Raw genomic sequence first — 24,253 nt, 5'->3', positions numbered from 1 at the left:
AGTGTTCGCCCTACACACAAGCATAACACATCCCGCGCTCCCTATCAGAGCACGCCTCATAAAGCTGTTACTGAACCGCCGAAGTGCCAGAGTCAATGAAGGCGCTCACAAATGCGCATGCGCTACCATTCTCTGCCCGCTCTGTCACACCGACCAGCCCTATGTGTAGAAAATGTGCCCACAATCCAGTGTTCACTTCTGCACACAAGCACTGCATGTCTCGTGGTCCCCACCAGAGCACGCCACATAAAGCGGTTACTGAACCGCCGAGCGCTAGAGTCAATAAATGCGCCCGCAAATGCGTGCGCTACGCTTCATTCTCTGCCCGCTCTGTTACACGGCCAGCAACCATTCCTCTGTGTGTAAGTCCCGTGCTCATGACTATGCTTGTGCGATCACGTAACAGATGTGACTCTTTCCCCATTCATTCCAATCGGAAGTCACTCACAAAACAGCCTGTTCATGCTGTCTGCGCAGCAATCATGCATGAACACACTAAACGCGGCCACACATTTTGTTCAGCTCTGTGTGCGGCAATCAGAGCTGAATTGGCCATTCACCCTCTAGCGCTACGCTTCAAAGCGTGGGAAGCTATTCCAGGGATATCCAAGTGGGTGTTAAGCACAATACAACAGGGCTATTTGCTACAGTTCGATCGCCGCCTCGCTTCAGAGCTGCTCGAAACCACTGTGAACACGGAAGCAGCGTGCATGCTTCGCTCAGAAATAGCAAGCCTTCTGTGCAAAAGGGCCATAGAAAAGTGCCACCCTCTCTGAGCTGAAGTCGGGCTTTACAGCCGCTATTTTCTTGTTCCCAAGAAAGACGGGCGCCTCAGACCCATATTAGATCTCAGGGTTTTGAACAAGGTGCTTGCAAAAGACCGCTCAAAATGCTTACAATCAGGAAACTCCTCGCGATGTGCGCCAGGGGACTGGTTTATTTCTCTCGATCTGAAAGATGCATACTTTCAGATTCAGATAAATCCCGTCACAGGCCATTCTTGAGATTCACCTCGACGGCCAGGTTTATCAATACACCGCCCTTCCGCTCGCCTGTCCTTAGCACCTCGCGACTTTCACGGCGCATGGATGCGGCGCCGCACTCCCTGCGGAGTCAGGGTTTGCGAATTCTGAACTATTTGGACGACTGGCTGATTATGGCTCAGTCACATATGGAGCTTCTGTCTCACAGAGCAGTTCTCCTCAGCCATCTGAACAGTTTGGGTCTTGCAGTCAATTGGACCAAGAGCTCACTACAGCCCAGTCAGACCATTTCCTTCCTGGGAATAGAACTAGACTCCGTGGCAATGACGGCTCGCTTATCTACACAGCGCAGACGCCGTGTTCAGCTGACTAGCCGCGATCTTTTCAGATGAACAGCCTCACGCCTCTGAAGAAATTCCAGAGAGTGCTAGGTTACATGGCCTCAGCCGCAGCAGTACTTCAGCTGGGTTTACTGCACATGCGCTCGCTTCAGCATTGGCTAAACACCCGCTGCCTCGCCGGGCTTGGGCCACAGGCCGCCAGCCCATCAAGGTGACTCAGACCTGCATATCAGCTCTGCAGCCCTGACAGTGGCCGAATGGTATCAGCGGGAGTGACAATGGGAGCTGTATCTCGCCGAAAGTCATCTCGACAGACGCCGCCCAACACGGGTTGGGGCGCCGGTCTGCGAGGGCTCTCCGGTTTCGCCTATGGTCAGTTCAGGAAAAGCTCCTTCACATAAATTGTCTGGAAATGATAGCGGTCGAGTACGCCGCGGCGCTTTCTCCCGGTCATTCAGGGTCACCACGCCCTGGTCCGCTCGACAACAGATCTGTGGTATCCTACCTAAACCGCCAGGGCGGTGTCAGATCCAGGAACCTCTTCCATCTGACAAAACGCATACTGAGTTGGTCCCAGTGCCACCTGCGCCGCTGAGGGCGACGCGACGTGCCAGGCCACCTGAACGACGGTCCGGACAGACTGTCCAGAGACAATATTCCCCAGGGAATGGTCCCTGCACGCCAAACAGTCCAGACGCTATGGCACCTATTCGGCAGAGCAGAGATAGACCTCTTTGCGCCCAAAGAGAACTCTCACTGCCCAGTATTTTTCTCGAAGCGAGGACGCAGCTGGCCCAGGACTGGCCCAGACGCCCGCTTACGCCTTCCCTCCCGCCTCGCTATTGCCACAGGTAATGCAGAGGATCAGGGAACGCGCCACCGGTGCTCCTCATAGCCCCGCTGGGAGAATCAGACATGGTTCCCGGAGCTTACGCAGCTGTCACTGACAGCCGTGGCCCATCCCAGTGAGAGCAGATCTCCTCTCTCAAGCTCAAGGCACAATCTGGCATCCCCACCCAGAGCGCTGGGCGCTGCATGCGAGTGATCAACGACTACCCGTCGCTCTGCCAGAAGGAGTAATAAACACCATCATACACGCCTAGAGCCCCTTCCACAGAAGACTCTATGCGCCAAAATGGTCTGTGTTCTCAAAATGGTGCACCGACAGAGACCTGGACCCACGGACATGTGGGGTGTTGTCGCTGCTCAGTATTTCTACAAGAGCTGCTGGATGAGGGCAGATCCCCATCCACGCTCAAAGTGTAGTGGCGGCCGCTGCGGCGCTCGCTGAACCCTGCACGGCCAGTCATGGGGTAAAAACGAGCTGGTCATCCGGCTTCCTCAGGGGAGCTAGAAGGATGAACCCCCGCGCTCCCATCGGTTCCTATCTGGGATCTTTCTATAGTTCTCGAAACTATGAAAGCCCCCTTTCGAACCACTTCAATCCGTGGATTTGAAATACCTTTCACTCAAAACCGCTTTTCTGACTGCCCTGTCATCAGTCAAACGTGTGGGAGACCTTCACGCGCTGTCTGCCAGCGCTGCGTGTCTTGAGTTTGGACCAAGTGACTCCAAGGTCATTTTAAAGCCTAGACACGGCTATGTTCCCAAGGTGATCGGTACTCCTTTCAGAGCACAGGTCATTTCCCTATCGGCGCTGCCAGCACCGGATAGCGAACGCGACGCCAATCTCCTTTGCCCGGTCAGAGCACTGAGATTGTATACTGCACGCCCGCTGCTTTCAGACGCCCGAGCAGCTTTTCGCTTTCGCTCGAGGGCGCACCAAAGGTCTCGCGCCTCGAAACAGACACTATCTAGATGGATAGTGGACGCTATTGCTGCTGCATACGCGCCAAAGACCTGCCATGCCCGCTGGGCATTAGGGCTCACTCCACTAGAGGCATGGCATCCTCGTGGGCATGGTCCAGCGGAATTTCCATTCACGACATATGTGTGGCAGCGGATGGACTTCCCTCCACCTTTGTCAGATTTTACAATATGGAAGTGCCCGCTCTGCAGGCAAAACTACTAGCGGTTTAATACGCTACAGCTCCCTGGTGAGCTGCACTGATGGGACACATTCCACACAGACCGGCACCGCCGCTCTGTCGTTCCGGTCCTACTATGTGCTTATGTATTACACAATCAATGACCCGCATTCTTGCCGGCCAAATATTATTTCCCCACTCATAAGGGCTCCCCGGGTCCCCCTTAATTCCCTGGGGCTTATACAGTGGATGCTTGGCGCGCACGGCGTTGACAATGGGTTCCCGTAGCGTAAGCTAGCTTACGCAATACGAGAGAACCTCTCGTAAGAGAACGTATCGGTTACCTAACGTAACCTCGGTTCTCTCTAGATGAGGGAACGAGTATTGCGTAGCCGGCCGTGCTCGCGCCACTGGCGACTTTTCGCTTCAGTCAATGAAAACCAGGGTTCCAGCCTACGAACTACGCTTATATGCACTCTAGTCACGCCCTTTTGGCGGGCTTTGATGCAGTGAGCGCGCGGACGCCTCTCATTGGATGCGAGTCCGCCCAAGCTCGTCTATAGGCTGCAGCAGTTGCCGCAGAGCAACCTATGAGCTCGCTAGCTAGCCCGCTCAAGGTCTGCAGCTGCCGCACTGCGTTGACAATGGATACAAAAATTAAGGATAATTTTTTGGCTTCAATATCTCAGAAAAGATGAATCTTTCCCGTAGCGTAAGCTAGCTTACGCAATACTCGTTCCCTCATCTAGAGAGAACCGAGGTTACGTTAGGTAACCGATACGGTTTCTCAAATAAACCATAGTCGTAGAAAACATTTGTAATGGAAAAGGAAAATTATGTAACTGTATGATTTGGGGCACTGATAGATTCAGAAAAGCTTTAGAATTTTATTCTAGCCTATATGGTTTGATGAGATATTAGCAAAAATGTAAATTAGATAATTATAGTGACACTGTGTGGCCAATTATCAAAAAATTTACACGCTGCTTGTGTATAATAAGTTTCATAATCATCAGCAATTCCCAATATGAGTTTTCTGTCTGTCTGTCTATATCTGTCTAACTGTCTATCTTTCTGTATAACTGTCTACCTGTCTGTCTATCTGTCTGTCTATCTATCAGTATAAATGTATTTCTGCCTGTCTATCTACAGTAGCTGTCTGTCTGTCTGTCTCTCTTGTACATAATAAAGATGAGAACAGAAATGCTTGGAAAGTAAAATAAAAAAGAGGGAGAGAGAAAAGGCTACAGGGGCTTTTATGAACAGAATTTTAACAGAATGTCTTTTAATGTGCTTTCACATTAATGAGGATGAGAATCAGGTGTCTCATGAGGTGTGTCTGTAAAAAGACGATGGAGACCTGTTGAGTTTGATATTAGAACTCTCAGTAGCTTCTAAGATGTATTAGGCTTCTCTTACAGTGAGCCACTGGGGGGCAGAGCCCTCCAAATCTCAGAACGGATAGTCGACAGCACGATGGCTGCAACATTGGAGATTGAGGTTTGTTCCAAGAGAGAAATTGAATGTGACACAACATAATTAATTTGACTGCAGCATGGAAATTTCACTTTGATTTTGATTACATTTTTATCCTAACTGCATAATGTATGTTCCCTCCCTCATAGTGAATGTATCAAAACACTGCAACAGGTGGTACTGTTACTTCAAGTGGTAATAAATCTGCAAATTTCACGGTGTTTATTTTGAATATCAGAAGACTGACAGTCAATCTGCATATTTTATGGTAGTCATTTTTAAAACTATTCCCGTCCCGTTTAATGAGGTGAAGAGCAACTGTAATTCAGTGGACTATGGTAAAGGTGACATTAAATGGATAATGTATGGCAGAAATTGAACGATGCTTTCTTTTCTTTTTGTTCTTTTTCTTTAACCTAAAATAGCTACTGATGAAAAATGTCTGACCTTTGATAAATTGACAATGATGGATTTTTAGCAACCTAATGCATTGTACGCCAATGCAAAAGACACAATTTCTAAGTAGATGGATCATATTGTGCAAGTGGCACATTCAATGAGAAGTGTTACAGAGCAATGCTCAGCATGGTGGTGAAATAATGCACAACTGCAGCACCAATACCTTGCAACTATTACAGCTGATTCGAAACAGAAGCAGGGTGCTTGACTCAGCAATGAAGCAGGATGTCCAGACGGTGTGTTTCATGTCTGTGTTGTTTTGAGAGGAGACAGTTTGTGCTTTTGGGGAGGCACCAGTTGCACAGTGAGAGTGGATCTGTTTCGCGCGCTCACAGTGATGACACTTTTTGTACCTGACACAGTCACATCTGAAGGACAAACGAGGGTTGAAGACGCTTTTTAATATTCATCCCGTGTTGATTTGTGCTCGTTTAAGGGCTCTGTGTTGACTATGGTGGAGCTGGAGAAGGAGGTTCTGCCGCTGCCGCCGCGGTACCGGTTCCGTGACCTGTTGCTCGGGGACTGGCAGACAGACGACAGGTAGAGAAACTTGCACTCTTCGTCCACACAGCCTTCTGTTTATTATGTGCTTTAATGACAATGCGCACAATTGAAATAGCTGTGCACTGGGAAGGAATAGTATTTGCAATGTATGCATCAGTATAATATTTATTTTAGTATTAGTGCGTAGCAATATTAGCATGTTTGTTAGAGATAGCAATAGTATAAGCATGAGTGTGAGTAATAATAGGATGCATGTTAAACATCGTAAGTGGTTGGAATATTAATGCAAATATGGTGGGAAGTACGTGTATTTGTAGGTTTTGTCTATAAGTAGCTACAGGTATTTGTGTGAGCATAATTATGAGTATACTGATTATTATACACTCTGACTGAGTATCAGAATTAGGGAGGATCTTGTGATGCACAAAAACTCTTTTATTTAGACTCAGCCAATGTGTTTATCCTCCCTAATGTAGTTATTTAATGTAATCTGGTCACACTTTGATATTTTTGACTTGCTCAAAAGCCTTTTTACAGACAGTGAAAAAGATGAATTGACAAATATTGTCATATATATATATATATATATATATATATATATATATATATATATATATATGCTTCGTTAACCCTTAAATGCATGGTCATTTTCCCAAACACTCTTACCTATTTGGGTATTTAGAGACCCAGCACTTATACCTATCAAAAACAGATGTACAAAATGTCCAGATAGACAAGACAAGTCAAGTCAAGACAATTAGAAACTAATAAAATTAAATATATTTTGATTTGTATTTATCATAAATCAAAGAAATAATGCAACAAATCAGGTCAAATCTAGAACAGAGCTCATTATTTTCACACTGAAATTTCATGAGATGTAACTGCCGGTTAAACACATACTGTGCTACACATAACACATCATCTACACATAAGATAAACATCAGCTACACCTAAGTTACATATACGTGACACTTATGTATTTTTAACTTACATTATTTCATTAGTACACCCAAATGACAATAGCCAAATCATACTTTTCATGTGTTGTACTCGCTATAGTTTACTTCAATGTTGTTTCTTCATCAAACAGCAACGTCAAATGTAAATCAAGTCAATCATTGAAACATCAGTGCCACCTTGAGTAAGAAATAACATGTTCCGGGAATAATGAGGTCCCAGGTCCCTAAAGACCAGAGGCATGCGTTTAAGGGTTAACTAGCCTACATCCAATGTGAGATGATGATGATGATGAAATAGTAAATGTTATTTACCAGATTTGTTCTAATTTTGTACACTTTGGATATTATGTTTTACAATATGTACATTTACATTTAGTCATTTAGCAGACACATTTATCCAAAGTAGTGTGCATCCATACCACTAGGTGTCACTCTAAGTCCAAGATGACACAAAGACATTTGGCGGATTGCACTGAAAATGCAAACCGTGTTCGCCTAACAAATAGCAAATCTGAAGCATTATTTCTCCACCAATGTTTTTTTCATTATATCAATTCCTGTCACGATTCCCTTGTTGTCTGCCCTGGGTTTCACTTGTCCTTGTTAAAAAACTACACTTCCCATGATAACCGTCCCTCATCACTGCCAGCCCTGTGTCATTGTGCTCACCTGATTGTAGTTTGTCATCATCATGTCTCCAAGTGTATATAAACCCTGTTTGTTCTCCATTCCCTTGTCGATCGTTGATGTTTGTGGACGCCTGTCTCCGTGCTCCTCCTCATGTTTATCCTGCCTGTTCTGCCTTTGATGTTTTCCGTGCTTGCGTTTTGTTTCCCCATCGCGGGTATTTCCTTTGTTTGTGTTTTGTCCGTTTAGTTTTCACCGTTGTTAATAAAATCACTGCATTTGGATCCAACCCCTTGTCTGCCTCCTCCTGCATCGTAACAGAACGATCGACCAACAATGGATCTAGCAGGGTTCCTCACTGAGCTGACACAGGCGGACTTGTCTGTCCGGGAGTTCTCCCATTTCTTCGCCAGCGTGGCCAGTTACACCGGCTGGGATGACCACACGTTGGAGGTGGCGTACCGGTTCGGTGTACCCAAACACCGATGGTGGGAACTACCGGAGACTGCACCTGGCGGGAGTACGTGGGACTCATCTTGGAGGAGTTCGCTGCCGGGGAACCACCTCTCCAGATCCCAGCTCCCGCCTCTGGGCTTTCCTCGCCAGCCACGGTGAGTGAGCCAACCCCCACGCCTGCCCTGGTCAACGAACTAGCGCTGCTAACTTCATCCGCCCGGAGGAGGAGGAGAAGAAAGGCCTCTGCTCTCCAGCCTCCGCTAACCACGGCCAACCAGCCAATGCCTGTAGCCTCGACCGTCCCTGAGCCAGCGCCTGTAGCCATGACCGTCCAAGAGCCAGTACCCCCCGAGCTTTCCAGAGCTCCGCCTTCTGAGCTTTCCAGAGCTCCGCCTTCCGAGCTTTCCAGAGCTCCGCCTTCCGAGCTTCCCAGAGCTCCGCCTCCCGAGCTTCCCAGAGCTCCGCCTCCCGAGCTTTCCAGAGCTCCGCCTTTCGAGCTTTCCAGAGCTCCGCCTTCCGAGCCTCCCGAGCTTTCCAGAGCTCCGCCTCCCGAGCTTTCCAGAGCTCCGCCTTTCGAGCTTTCCAGAGCTCCGTCTTTCGAGCTTCCTAGAGCTCCGCCTTCCGAGCCTCCCGAGCTTTCCAGAGCTCCGCCTCCCGAGCTTTCCAGAGCTCCGCCCCCAGAGCCTCCTGCGGCTCCGCCCCCAGAGCCTCCTGAGCCTCTCATGGCTCCGCCTCTAAAGCCTCCTACAGCGTCACCTTCCTCGGCTCCGCCTCCTGAGCCTTCCTCGGCCGAGCCTCCAGGGCCTCCCTCAGCTCCACCTCCTGAGCCTCCAGAACCTCCCTCAGCTCTGCCTCCTGAGCCTCCAGAACCTCCCTCAGCTCTGCCTCCTGAGCCTCCCTCAGCTCCGCCTCCTGAGCCTCCAGAACCTCCCTCAGCTCTGCCTCCTGAGCCTCCAGAACCTCCCTCAGCTCTGCCTTCTGAGCCTCCCTCAGCTCCGCCTCCTGAGCCTCCAGGGCCTCCCTCAGCTCCGCCTCCTGAGCCTCCAGAGCCTCCCTCAGCTCCGCCTCCTGAGCCTCCAGAACCTCCCTCAGCTCCGCCTCCTGAGCCTCCAGGGCCTCCCTCAGCTCCGCCTCCTGAGCCTCCAGAACCTCCCTCAGCTCCGCCTCCAGAGCCTCCCTCAGCTCCGCCTCCGGAGCCTTCTACGATTTGGTCTCCTGAACACTCCACGGCTCCGCCTACTTCGGCTCCGCCCTCGGAGTTTCCCATGGCTGTGGTCCTGAGGCCGCCTCCCAGGCCTCCTGAACCTGTCTTTGCTCTGTGGCCAGCTCCCAGACCACCTGATCCAGTCCTTTTGTGGCCACCTTGGACTGCCTGTCTGCCCCCTGTGCCTCCTTGGACTGTCTTTCTGCCCCCTGTGCCTCCTTGGACCGCCTTCTTGCCCCCTGTGCCCCCCTTGGACTGCCTTCTTGCCCCCCGTGCCTCCTTGGACTACCTGTCTGCCCCCTGTGCCTCCTTGGACTGCCTGTCTGCTCTCTGTGCCCCCTTAGACTGCCTGCCTTGTACTCCCTTGGTCTGTCTGTTTGCCCCTTGTGCTCCTTTGGTCTGTCTGTTTGCCCCTTGTGCTCCCTAGGTCTGTCTGTTTGCCCCCCCTCTCACTCCTTGGACGATTTTAGTTTTTTTTGAGTATTCCCTTTGTGTTTTTTCTGAGGAGCATCTGGAAGCCGCTCCTTTGAGGGGGGGTTATGTCACGATTCCCTTGTTGTCTGCCCTGGGTTTCACTTGTCCTTGTTAAAAAACTACACTTCCCATGATAACCGTCCCTCATCACTGCCAGCCCTGTGTCATTGTGCTCACCTGATTGTAGTTTGTCATCATCATGTCTCCAAGTGTATATGAACCCTGTTTGTTCTCCATTCCCTTGTCGATCGTTGATGTTTGTGGACGCCTGTCTCCGTGCTCCTCCTCATGTTCATCCTGCCTGTTCTGCCTTTGATGTTTTCCGTGCTTGCGTTTTTTTTCCCCATCGCGGGTATTTCCTTTTTTCCGGCGAGTTTTCACCGTTGTTAATAAAATCACTGCATTTGGATCCAACCCTTTGTCTGCCTCCTCCTGCATCGTAACAATTCCCTGCTGAAAAGACCAGCATTGCTGCATTGGATGCTGGTGTACTGGTTTCCCCACTAGACTTTTAAACTAGCTTAACCATGCAGCTTCATCTCAAAGACCATGTTGGTCAAACTAGACCAGCACCAAACAAGCACTAGCCAGCATAAACCAGCCTAGACCAGCATTGGAATTGCATGCTGGTCATTTTAAGTAGGGTTTAACTGTATTATTATTGTCATATTGTGAGAAATACATCAAATGTGCTTAAATTTACACATGAGCCAAATATACTATTGAGTGAGACTAATGGAAGATAAAAATCTGCATTTTATGCTTGGCACTCCGTTGCTAGGTGAGGAACGAAGACCAAAACACTTTAGTCCTTTAGAAAGATAAGAATGAGTTTTTTCACTCGCCTCTAGTCTCCCTGAGTGGGCGTTTATAATACACTAATTGGCGAGAGCTCATTCATAAAGGGGTTAAAAGTAGGGGACATGTCTCTGTAAATGGTGGAACTGCTTCAGGTAATAATTTCTCATATGAAAGAGCCTCCAATTGACAGTTTCAGAGGGATCTCATTACTGAAATCATATCTAATCACTCTCAACCACTGGGGATTGATTATATTATTTGCTTATCAGAGAATGTGCGGAGGTGGCAAACAAACAGCATCATTAAAAAAAATGTTTTGTAGTAGAGAAGCTTGTTTCCTATACAGACAACCCAATGAACACACCGAATAAAGCTTTCAATCCAATTCTAGGCTATGTGTTCCCTGGGTATCTCATACAAGGATGTCTGGTTCCTCTGACTCTGAATCAAACAAGGAGACCTCAAAAGGGGCAAAGTCCAAGTTGGCAAAACACTTTAACCTGTCTGTGGGGTGTGTGTGTGTGGGGGGGGGGGTCACAATGGTGTCATCAGACAGGTTTTAAGGTTCATTTTTGATGGATGTTTTAATAAAACGTATCTCTCTTACCTAAAACTTTAACCTAAACCTAACTGATAGTGTCCAAAAACAAAATGAAAAGAAATTTTTCTGAAGTAGCCACGTCATTTCATGTTGATTCTATGACACATTTGTCTCTACGTTTGTCACGAGAGCTCACATTTTAAGGAGCGCCCGGTTGATGAGCTCACACCGATCCTGTCAATGGAGCTTGCATTTTGCGGGAAGCCCGGTTCACACATGTGCACGGATAGCAGAGCGCAATTTTGCTTCACAGACCCTGCGCATGTCCTTGTCCCACATGAAAAGTGTATTTAGCTCTCATAAATTGAAATAAATGTAATACGTTTGCTTCATCGCCTGATAAAAATGCATACGGATGTGGCTGCCATGAAAGTATTAAAATAAAGGTACATCTTAAAAAAAGTTCTATATCGATATTTTTGCGTTATATTGATAACATTGGTTTGTTGGTTATTGGATCGATGCATCGATCCAGAACATTGAATCGTTACACACCTATGAGCTATTGCATAATTGAATCACACTTGAATAAGTGTGTCAATGTTGGTGAGTCTGTAATAAAAGTGTTAAAATGTATAGTTTTTCAAATGAAGCGTTTGATGCTGAAAGCCAGTTTGCCAAAAATGTAGTTATAGTAATGTTTATTCTGAGACTAGGTTGGTTTATAATGTTGCAGCTGTCAAGCAGTTTGAGGAGAATCTTAAATGTCACTTTAAGGTAGAACATTCTCCAACATGATCACACGTGAAGTTGGCATGATGTTTCTGATATACTATCTGATGCGCTGACATGCAGCATTTTTATCAGACTGTTTACCTTTCCACCTGGCACGATTGGCAGTGCGTTGCATCTGCTTCATGGGAGACAAGGGTTCAAAGCCAGGCAGTAACCATGTTTGAATAATCATTGATGAACATAATTCAGAGGTTTCACTTTTCTCTCTAACATTACTTTTTACTTCACTAGTGGTTAAGGTAAGGTTTGGGTTGGGGGATAGAATCAATAACTATATGCTTTTCTCTTCATTGTATAATGTCCTGTAAAGCTGAAAACAACTTGCTTCACTACTAGCATTTGATGACCTCTCCTGGATATAAATTGAGCTCATGTGCCCATATGCCCTACAACACTTACCACTTTGGCCACTGGGGGCAGTGTTTCGAATTTTCGGACAACGTATACCGATTTTGCTGAAAGTAAAGTTGGTCTACTCGTTCTGATTTCACTGTAATGTCAGGCTGGAGCCTCTGTAGAATTTAAACAGATCAAATAAAGTACATTTGGTTGCAAAATTAGATATTGTTTAAAATAATACTTCACCCAAAAATGAAAACTCATAATCATAAATTATTTAGAAATACACTGATTGGCACACGTAGATTTTAGCCCATTTCCCCATTTCGCTCTTCATGTAAACTGCCAATACCGATAACTAAGGTGGTGGAAAGGCAAGTTACCGATTAATCGGCTGTTAATTTTGAAAATCGATTTATTGAAGGTTAAAAAAACTTTCTTAGTCTTTCTTTACTGTGACAGAAACAGAGGCTTCAAGAGTCCAAAATGAATAAAATCTCAGATGCAGTTCATTGTGCAACCAAAATTAATGACCAGAAAAAATTATTTGGTGCATAACATGGCACTTAACTACCAGGGACACTTATTTTGAAATGTCTGTGCCTCCATCTCACACAAACACACAAGGGAAACAAAACATGCTCTTTTCAATCATCTACAGTTTTTATTACAATACAAACACTTTAAAGTAAACATTATCACATTGGAGTCGAATAATTATTGAAAACAATTAATTGAATAGTGTAGGACCAATAGAGCAACCCTTATAGCCTGTTCTAAATGGAAATCGCCAAGTAAAAGTTAACATATTAAAAAGGTCAGGACATTGTTGAAAATAATTCACAGGAAAGCCAAATGCACTGAAAATTTGCATGTATTTCATGACGTGCATTAGCCTATCATCTAATATAACAGCTGTTCGGTTAAGAACGTGAACCAAGAAGAGTTACGATATAAAAAAAGAAGCTAGAATTGAAAAAAATAGACCTGTGAGAAAGTGTCATTAAACCTAATCTATTGTTCTAAACGTGACGTGTACACAGAATACAAGGGTTTAACCCATAGAAGCAGTCAGCACACATAGTTGAAAATAGACTTCTTGATCAGTAGGGTAAAAAATTATTTGCATACCTAGCCTAAAATAGTCATTTTTTAGGCTACTTACTCAAAAGCATACATTATGATGAACAAAATTAACATGTCAACATGGTATGGTGAAAGACGTGACCTGACTCACCTGAGGCGATTATCTTGTGCTTGAAAATGGCCGCTCGGCGGGAAAATAACTTTTAAGCATGCACAGATTTAAAGACTCAAATGTGACAACATCCATAGCAACTTGCAACCCAATGTTTTGGAAATCCGCTTCCTGCACCACCACCAAGGTGATTTCCATAGCTACTTTCCAGGTCTTGAAAGAGGACATTTTCCTGCAAGCGTCACGAGTGAGAGAGGGAAGAAGCACGTGCACGGTGAAATTAAACTTTGTATACATCTGCTGCAGATATCCTCTTTTTTTAATAATATTTGCATTATTAATTATATCAGTACAGTACAGTACATGACAGTAATTTAAGCGTAGACTTTGTAATAATATAAAGCCAAACTTATACCTGTATGTGTAAAAATGCTGAAATGTTTAACGGGGAAAAACATTGACCGACTAGTAATTCCAGTGTCGACTTGCAGCATTAGTACCGTTTAGTCAACTAATCTTGCATATTTCTAGATATAACTGTAGAATCCTCCACAGAGGAACACAGAGGAATAAACAAAAACAACAAAAAACTATCAGCAACTATCGGCACAGATTGTTTTGACATATAACCAATATACAACCAATAAAACCGATATATCGGTCGACCTCTAAACACCTGTGCCTGTTTAAGAATGTAAACACGGTTTTCTTGATTTGTCGTTTTTTTTGAATAAGCTGATTTTGTATTGTTAGCAGTGCATTGATAACATGTAAAGGCGCTCAATAATGTTTCGTGAGGCATGCGAGAACCAATGCATTTGAAAATATTGACATCCATTGACATTACTAAAATAACAAATAAATTGTTGTCATGCTCATCACACAAAGCTATCATATGGCTTGGAATATAGCACATTCATTTGAACTATTTGTATGTTTCGTTGTTGTTTCCTTTTTGAAATTTGGACAGCCGTGGTCACTATGAAGTGAGACTGTATGACATAAACTGTGTAAACAGTCAAAAATGACCCTTTTGTGTTCCATGGTCAAAAATGGAAATTTCATTTTGGGTTCAACTATTCCTTTTAACAGGCAATATTAGGCCCCTGCGGTTGTTATTTAAGCTTAGTGGAGAGCCCTTGAAGTCTGGCAGGAGCACATGCTATTGTGTATGTGTTTGTGTGTCAGACACGATGTGTTGCCTCATCACTGGAGATCCCTCAGTAGTCAAAACTCCCTACGATCTCCCTCTGTTTGCATAGGCATGGTGTTCATCTCTGTGTGCTGCCACTATCAGCTCCTTACATGCATAAATTTGTGATCACAAACAATGACTGGTCGGCTAGATAGACGCTGTGGAAGTGTTTCCTGCAAGGCTAATCAGCGGTGGCACTTCAATACTACTGAATTTACAGCACCACAGCAATAAAATAGAAAGAAGAAACACATCTTTCTATTGCGTTGTCTTCACTGGCCAATCGCAGCATAGACATTAAAGTATGAGACGGGTGACTTGTATACACATAAATGGGAGAAATCGTAATGCTAAAAAAATCATAACGCAACTGTAGGAATGGAAGTACCGCCTGGAAGTAATGCTAATCACCTTTTTAATAGAAACATTGCCTGTATGTTTACTTGAGACCAGCTGGAAAAATAGTCTTAAGAAGTACAATTTAAGATACAATTGTTGTCAATTTTTATTGCTGATTCGAAATATGTTTTTGAGAGAAGATTTGAACAAACCGGCAACATGATCAGTGTTGTCTGATTTGCAAACAAACTTTTATGAGTAGGTTTTTTAATGAATCGTTGAGATATACTTATTAACTCACAAGTTATCAGTTTGATATCAGGATTTTCCGCAGCACAAACCAGCAGGAAACCGAGTAATCCCACCACGTTACTCTAGCTTCGCTCTTCAGAAAGTGGCAGAAGGTAAAGAGAGTGAGACATTGGGGAGCAGCATGTAGCTATTTGTGTGAAATACCTGACAAACGTTTTGTTAGAGGGAATGGAGTTGATGAGGTTTTAGCAGAAGGCATTAAGTTCTGGGGAATGAAGTGTATCAGACGACCTAGGACTGATAAATAGTGACAGACAGGTTAATTTAGCGGCCGACTGCAGAGATTTTCCTACATGTCTCACACCTTTCACTTCAATTAATCTAGCACTTAGGATTCAGCCTCCAACCCACGCAAGTCTCTGCTGCAAAAACTCAAAAACACACTGGAATGCCCATGCATATACATGCCACAACACTCCTTATATCCTCTTGATTCTTGCTGTACACCCTTATCTTATGCACTTTACCTGTTTCCCCTGCCGTGTCTTCTTTTCCAGCACTCCCGACATGCAGTCTGTGTTGCTTTAACACCCGATTTAGTGTTTGAATTGTGAGAATTAGGTAAATGCGCAAACACGACCAAAAATCCGTGCTGTGCCAGAATGGCACAATCTTGCAGGTGAGTTTTCAGTTCTAGATTGTGGAGGATGTAGCTGGATACCCTACTTTCATTGGATAGTTTAGAAATGCCCATCCCGGTTTGAAAACGGCCACAGATTTGAAAACACCCATTAATATTCCGCAGAGACCTATACTTACGGCGGAGACAGAAACCTGCTCCGAAGAGACAGAAACCCGCTCCAAAAGCATTGAAATCCAGCTGCGCATTACACTCCCATCTCCCGACCCCTACAACATAAGCTGGGACTAATAAACATATGCTCTTAGATGTCGAGGCTTGCAGATGTTTGTTTTTTATATGGAACCGCATTGTACTTGTGCTACTGCTAAACTGAGGTCACTGCCTAACCAAGCAACTTCCTATTGGTCAATATGTGAATTTGCTTGTCTAAGTTCATTAAACTTGATCTTCACGCGAAATCTGCGAGGGGAAATTCTTAGTCACGTTCGACTTTTGGGTTCGCCTACAAATTGACGTCACAGCTGAACAGCCCTACTCCAATACTCAATAATGCAAGCCAGCATACATAAAATTACCAGCATACATAAAATTACTTGATATACGGCCAGTGTTCTCAATCTGGCCGTATATCAAGGATGCACGGGATGGTGACTTGTGGGCAAAACTACGTACTACGGTGGCAGACGGAGGACAGTTATCATTGTGTTTTCTCTCAAGAGATTCTGCTTTAAACTTGCGAAAGTCTGACGGCCTGTGAGAGTCATTATACTTATCATACACAACTGTAGAGTGGAGGTGGGCAGGGCTGGGCTGGAACAACGCACACCCGATCCCCAATCAGCCTGATGGGGTCGCGTGAGGGATAAAGGCAGCCGGGACAGCGGTTCGAGAGAGAGAGAATTACAGGTAGCTGCTCTGTGTGTTTATGTTTGTGTGTTTTTCATTTATTTCTTCATTAAGCTATTATTTATATTGTCAAGCCGGTTCTCGCCTCCTCCTTTCCCTTAACCCACTTTACAACAACTTTTGTTGATTTGTTGGGCAGCATTTTAATATAGTAATAAACACATGAAGGAAACAAGTGTTTACAGACTTTATTATTTTAATGTGTCACTTCCTTTTAAACCTCTCTGGTGTGATGATAATAATGCTTTCATTGGTGTGATAATGCCAGTATTCGTCTTTCATAGTAGCTTGGTAAGACTTCATAAGAATGCAAGTCCGTTCTCTGCGTTCGTAGCATTGAGAAACAGCTCGTATTTCCCCCACGGAATATCGCCGTGCAAAGGTCAATGTGACCGCACCTTTACTAAAAATGTTAGATGTCATAAGATAGCTATGCATGAGCACATCTAGTGATTATTTCACCAGGAAATGGCTGCAATACATACAAGGAGCCACACAAAAATGAATTTGCAGATATGTAGGTATTGTAACGTGAATCTATGAGACCAGATTGCCATTTTTGCATTGCGCCTTTACACTTAAAATGCCAATAGTGTGCTCAGCTGCACGGCAGGTGTGGATGTCCAGTATATTCCATTATGGTCTCCATGCTTTTCCCCATCATTCGATTATTTAATAATAATTGCTGCTGTGATCACTTGAAAGTGCACACAAAACTGCACAACATGAATAGACTAGCAAAAATAGCAAATACCTCACTCTATAATAATTTCCATAGGAAGGAGGTGTGTTTTTGCTGTGAAAAGAATGATAATGACTTAGGGGGCTTTCACACTCGGTTCGATTGCCTGTTCTGAACCCGAGTTCGATTGCTCCCCCCTCCCCCCTGCCCCCGATGGACTGTGTTCACATTATATATTTGTATCCGAATCGCGGTACGCTTGCGTCATCAAGCTGCAGCTGGTGCGTAATCGTGTTGCTTGATAACCGCGAAATGAAAAAGCGTCAAAATTCAATGAATAGACTTGCTCGGTTCACATTTGTTCTTCTTTTTTTTAACCTTTGGTTTTGTTTTCAACATTAAGATACAGAAACACACTTGCGTCTGTCTGCCGCAAAAATACTGAAATCGTTCAAAAGACAGCGGGCTGTCCGCCGAAGACAATTTTTGCGAAGGCAAGCAGAAATCATCTCTCTACTTGCAGTGCGTGTGCGTCAATCCCACTTTTCGTCAAGGTAAGTGTATACACACACACCAGTGACGTGCGGTGATGTATTAAAGAGGCTAGGCACTGAGTTATGAAAGCCAGATTACCTGATTTATTGTTTAAGCTAATAATACGTAATAACAGTGAACGTTACACACAAGCGCGGCATATCAAGAAATGTACAAATCAGGATGTATATCGTGTACTCTCTCTCTCTCTCTCTCTCTCTCTCTCACGCACACACACACACACACACAAGTGCGTAAACAGTGAACGTTATGCATTTATCAGATCCTCCAAAACCTCTCGGTTTTCCTTTACCTTTTCATTGTGGTAGGTTATATTCAGCTTCCTTTGCTCGTCAAGTGCAAGGTCGATCCGAGATTTTCCAAAGGTTTTCAGTGTAATTTGACACTGGATGTGAGCTGACGACTTTTCATGCTTGGTTAAAGCTGCGGGCAGGTTGTTCAAATCACAATATCCCGCTGAAGTCCAAACAGTCTGACTGGTTGAAAAAAGCAGGCAGGGATAGCAGTACAGCCGCTGATTGTTAGCGCGGCCACATAGCCAATTTTTTCTTACATACCAATCAGTTTGAAATGATCGGATACTTTTTGGGACCTTTTGCTGTACTAGTCCATCTAAGGCTGGCGTAGACCTCCCTCTTGCAATTAACTCCTATTTGGAATTAAAATCGAGCTTGGAAAAATTTCTTAATTCCGTGATTACGGCTGGTGCTGTCATTTTGAATTTTGCGGGGATTAGGCATGTACGCTAGCTGTGGTGTAATGACGTTAGCTACGCAAATGTCCAGGAATATCTCGATTTTAATTGGTCCATGTCTGATACGTAACGGAGATGATTACGGGCATAACATATTTACGTCAAAAGGCACAGCAGATTTGTGCTTTTTGCCGTACATGTTAAAGAATACAGGATCGAAGTGCGCATGCACAACATGGGTTTTCCGCTAGTCGTCTGCAATGAATGGACCGTAAAAGCACTGCTTATTCTACCATTTGTTTTTAGTTGATTATGCGTAACTGCTACATTTGTCATCATAACGTCTAAACAATTGGAATAACACACATATTGCATGTATAAATCACAAGAATAAAAAGTAAAAATCCAAATACAAGTTTATTATTTAATAAACATTTTATTTTTGAATTTAGGCAGGGTAGGCAGTGCCTAGTTTGCCTACCCAGACCGCACGTCAGTGACACACACGCACGCACGCACGAAAGTAAACCCTTTCCGCTCATTTTGAAAGTGACGCGTGTGAGACTGACGACCACAATATACGTCATCAATAGCGGTTCACTTCCGCGGTTTGGTTCGATTGCGTTCATATCAGCAGCGAACCGCACTGGAGTTCACATGAACCGTACCCCAGACCACCTTTTTAATCGAACCCGAGTACGGTTCGCGGGTGCGCACCCGAGTTCGGAAGACAGCGTTCACATCATCCAAACGAACCGAACTCTGATGTCATTCGAACCGGGGTGCGCACCAAAAGTGCTAGTGTGAAAGCCCCCTTAATTTAGCCAAAATTCAAAATTTCTGTTGTATTTAGCATTTGTTTAATCTGAATTGCTGGTGGTTTGTTAACAAGAGACAGGGTTTTGTGCTGAAATGCCACACACTAAAGTGCTACAAATATTTAGCCTAGTGCATTTTCCACTCAATTACTGGAGTGCCTCTTTACGTCATGCAAGACCCCTCCCCCCACAACCCCTTAACCCCGAAAAACTCCCACCTCCAACATTCAAAGCATGAGAGCCATCATCTGAGCTTCTGATAAGCGTCAGTAGTGCCAGAAATTACATCAGTAATTTCCTCTAAAGCATGTTGATCAAATCGAAAGCTTGTCAGTTTAAATAAAGTCTGGGATCAATTATTTCATTTCAAATGATCAACAATACTTAAATAAATACAATCATTATTTAATTACTTATTTTTAAATGCAATTCACAATCATATTTTATCAAACTACACAATGATGACTAAGACATTATAGATATTACAGTTTTATTTTCTGTTAATGCCTGAGCTTCTGTAAAGCTGCTTTGAAACGTTGTGTGTTGTGAAAGGTGCTATACAAATCAAAATGACTTGACTTGGCTTAAATGCATTATATGGATTCCCAGCAGTAATTAACATAGTACACGACTAAAAGCACATTTGGTCTCTGAAGGGCAGCAGCATGCTAGTTACCATCTTTTCCAGAGCTCAGAATGTGGTCCTGGGCAGCAGTAAACACAGGAAGTGAGCCAAAGCTCAATTCTAAAAGAACCAGTGCCAGACAGAATCTCCTCCAGCTGGAAGCTTAGGACAAAACCCACAGAATTGACAGAAACTAGAGGTCTAATTTACTTACATGTTTCCATCAAAGGGGCCATGTCATTAAGCATAAGCATTTTATTTTTTTCCAGAATGCCACTTATAACAGGGCTCCTGGGTTGCACCTGCCGTTTGTTGTGTCTTACTTAAATTAGGATGTAAAGTTCACACTAGGGGCTTAGTAACTATTAGCTAGTTTGTAATTAACCCTGTTCTTAATTTGGTTGGACCAACTGTTCTTGAGACAAGTCTTGGGTAATAGGTCGTAAGCTCTCTGTAAAGTAATGTGTAGTTGCATAGTATGACATTTACATTTTTGATCCAATCAAATCCAAAGCGGTCTTTCATATTTGTAAACAGAAGTTCCAAAAGGCCATGAATTTCAGTGTTATCATATTATGGTTGATGTTTCAAATGTATTTTGCCTTATTACTATCAACAGTAATACGTTCAATTTCCATTGAAATGTGGTACATATACTGGAAGTAATCATGAAACATTCATAGTACATTTAAATACATACATATTCGGGAACTGTATCTAAAATTAAACAGGGACTAAATAAATTCTAATGAAACAAACTTAAAAATGTAATTATATATTAATCTGAATACAGTTGAAACCTGCCATGCTCACACAGTGGTAATACTGGGCAACACAGTGGAAAATAGACAGTTTTGTTCTAAAGATAATGTTCTCTCTCGGATTAGCAAGCTTGTGTAAATGTCAACATCATCATTTTCTAAAGGATAAAAGCTTCAAACCAGTATGACTTTCTTTTTCTTCCATGAAACACAGAATAATGTTATTATAAAATAATAATAATCTTGTTTTTGCTATATCATGAAAATTAACAGTGATATCAGGCTCTGAAGACATATGATCACTTTGTCTGATTAAACAGACCGCATTTCCAGTTGCTATTCTCATTCAAATCAAATTAAATCATTGTATATAGTAAGGATGTGCCAGGGTGGTCTTCTTATCTAGTTGTCAAACAACTGACTATTCAATTAATGGGGTTGACTACTAATATTAAAGGGGTCATATCATGAGGATCACATTTTTCTTGATATTTTGACATATAAGAGGTCATTCTACTATGAAACATATACTGTAATTTTCAGAATTCAAACCTTAATACCCAATGCAATAAAAGCATTTATTGAAACCAAGCTACAAAAATGCTTTGTTCTCTACTTCCGCACCAACCCTACGTCATTAGGGGTACATTAATGTATTACCTGTACAGCGGAAAAACATCAATGGAACAATAATATAAAGGTTCCAACAGGAAGGAAGCGGGAAGCGGGTTGGCAGTTCAGGTAAAACTGCTTTTATTCAAGTGTTCAGCTTCACAGAAAAGTATAGGCTTTTCAGCTTCATAAACAAAGAGCAGGCTTTCAGCTTAAAGAACACTAAACAGACTTCACAGATACAGAAGTGGCTTTTCAGCTTCATTCAACTCTCTCCCTCACTGGCGTTCTCTGCAGCCTTTTCAAGCCCATCTCCGTCATCACTGTAACAAGAAACAGGTGTTACGGATCATTAATCACCAAGTGAATGTCTTTACCGCTTCCTCTTTCCTCGTCCACGTCCCATTCCAAATACCCCCACCGCCCGACTCATGCCCTTGCAACGTCAGGCCTGCCAACTCCTCCAACTCTTAGTGAGATCAGTCTAGGGGCTGTTGACATCAGAAAAATTAGGAACAAACCTTCTGTAATAGCCAGCCAGCCCCATGTACTGTCTCACCTTCTTTTTGGACTTGGGACATGGGCAGGCCACTATTGCTGCGGTTTTATCAATTTGGAGACATACCTGCCCATGACCCAAGTGGAAGCCCAGATACCATACTTTCACCCGCCCAATTGTGCAATTTTTCTGGTTTGCCGTGAGCCCCACCCATCTCAAATTTAGACACTGCGTTGACTTTCCTGTATTCATCACAACTGGGCTGACCCATCACTATTAGGTACAAAAGAGTGCCTACACAGTGCGATCCTTCTATTGTCCCCCATCTCGAGCATTGCCTCTAATTCATCCCGAATCACCTTTTTCTTGTTTTCGGGTATGCGGTATGGCCGACTACGCACTACCACTCCCGGTGGAGTCTTGATATGGTATTGTATGAGGTTAGTCCATCCGGGAAGAGGAGAGAACACATCCACAAACTCGTTTTGCAACCTGGCCACCTCTGTGAGCTGGGACGGTGAGAGGTGGTCTCCACAAGTGACTGGGGTGACTGGATCGGCTTTGAACTTCACCTCTGGCCCGAGCTCTGCCCTCTCCGGAACTACCGTCACCATGGACACAGGGACCACCTCTCTCCACAATTTAAGGACTTTTAGGTGGTACATTTTACGTGCCTCACCTCTATCTGTACGTGGCTTCAGTTTATCTTCATAATCGAGATCCCCGATTCACGATGTATCCTCAAAGGGTCCTTGCCACTTTCCAAATAATTTTGAGCTCGATGTGGGAAGTAATAAGTACTTTGTCTCCCGGTGCAAATTCCCATAGCTGGGCACCCATATTATACAGCCGGCTTTGTGTCTGTTGAGTTTGGAGCAAATTCTGTTTTTTAATTAAATTAAATTACATTTAAATTAAATTTGACATGGCAGGATATAGCAGCACAAAAAAGAACAGAAACAGTTACTTTTCCTTTTAGCAGCACAACCTGAAATGCTTCAAACATAACACATAATCATGCATCATAACTAGGCCATTCATAAAACATTTTAAATGCACATAAAATAAAACACCAATGAACTTTTCTATTGGCAAGCACAACCTGAAATGCATTAAAACAACTCGCAGTCAAGTCATCAAGTACCATATATATGTCACTTATAAAAAAGTTTTAGAGCATGAGGAATAAAAGAAAGTTCATGTCTTTTAGTTTTACTCCTGGGCAGAACATATTCCCTATGTTGACGAAGTGAACAATTGGATGTTGGGGCCACAGGCAGGAAACTATTCAGTGGCGATGAACTGTCCTTGAGTTTGTTTGTGAGGGTATGCATGGTGGCCTCATCACGCCTCTTACTCAATGATGGGAGAAAAGAAGTTGAGATACCTATTATTCAACAACAGTGTTTTTGAACTCATCAGAGAGACCTTTAGGCAATCCACCCCAAACTGGGCTGGCATACTCAAGAACTGACCATATAAAAGTCAAATATATTTGCATTAAAACATTGCATGGGAGACCCACTCTCTTTGTAACACTAAGATAGTAGATCCTTGGACGTGACTTCACTATCATATACTTGATGTGAGCATCCCCATGACAGATCAGAAGAAATTTTAACTCCAAGTAATTTAAAGGTGGAGACTCTACTGTTTAATTTACCAGAAATTGAAGGTGGAGGAGGAGAGACGGAATGCTGTCATCTCTCCTGGCACTAATTACCATATCCATTGTCTTAGCTCCATTCATTTCCATTGAAAATTCCTGTCCCCAATCTGCCACCGAATCCAAGGCCTTCTGTGTTAGGCCAGGTAGAGATCCTATTAGAAGCGCAGTAATTGTTAGATCATCAGCATATTTCACAGGGATTACAGATGGAGGCAGACATATATCCAAGCTGTTTATACAGATGACAGAAAGCAAAGGGGATAAAAGCCCCCCTGGGGATCACCAGCTGGAATTGAATAGGAGTTAGACACACAGGTACCCCACTTTATACTTTGCTCTCTATTACTTAGATAACTCCTTACAATGAGCCTGTCACGAATGGTGTGGAAGCTGGACAAGACAGACGAGAGGTGCGGATCCAAAAGCGGTTTTATTAAATAATAGAGGAACACAAGACACTGGAACAAATTAAAGGTCCACGATGGGAAAATGAAATAAACACACGAACACGAAACATCCACGAACGATCAAACAAGGGAACAAGAGCAGGCATAAAACATTGGAAACATGAACTATCAAATACAATGACCGACAAGGGAATGGAGGAACAAACAGGGTTTAAATACACAAGGACACAATAAAGACTAAACGAGACACAGGTGAGAACAATGATGAGTGCAGGCAGTAGGGAGGCCGGGAATTGTGGGAATTGAAGTTTTCTACACAGACAGTGAGACTCAGGGTGGACAACAGGGAAAATGTGACATGGAACGGGATCGGTGACGGGTGAAATGGAAAACACGGAGCAGACCACACGGAAACATGACATAAACGTGATGGGTGAAACAGAGAACA

General features: G+C 43.8%; 1 protein-coding gene across 1 annotated transcript in view; it reads left to right on the top strand.

Moving 5' to 3' along the window:
- The first annotated feature begins 5,698 nt into the window (after positions 1 to 5,698).
- The window catches only part of LOC127653150 (potassium channel subfamily T member 2-like), a 146,752-nt gene continuing 128,197 nt past the window's right edge, over positions 5,699 to 24,253 (top strand). Inside the window, exon 1 of the mRNA XM_052139702.1 lies at positions 5,699 to 5,787. Coding sequence (XP_051995662.1) covers positions 5,699 to 5,787 — 89 coding nt within the window. The remainder of the gene's footprint in view (positions 5,788 to 24,253) is intronic.

This window comes from Xyrauchen texanus, chromosome 12, assembly GCF_025860055.1.
Source record: "Xyrauchen texanus isolate HMW12.3.18 chromosome 12, RBS_HiC_50CHRs, whole genome shotgun sequence".
NCBI classification, from domain to species: domain Eukaryota; kingdom Metazoa; phylum Chordata; class Actinopteri; order Cypriniformes; family Catostomidae; genus Xyrauchen; species Xyrauchen texanus.
The sequence above is the reverse complement of the archived record's forward strand: the minus strand, read 5'-3'. Positions and strand labels throughout refer to the sequence as shown.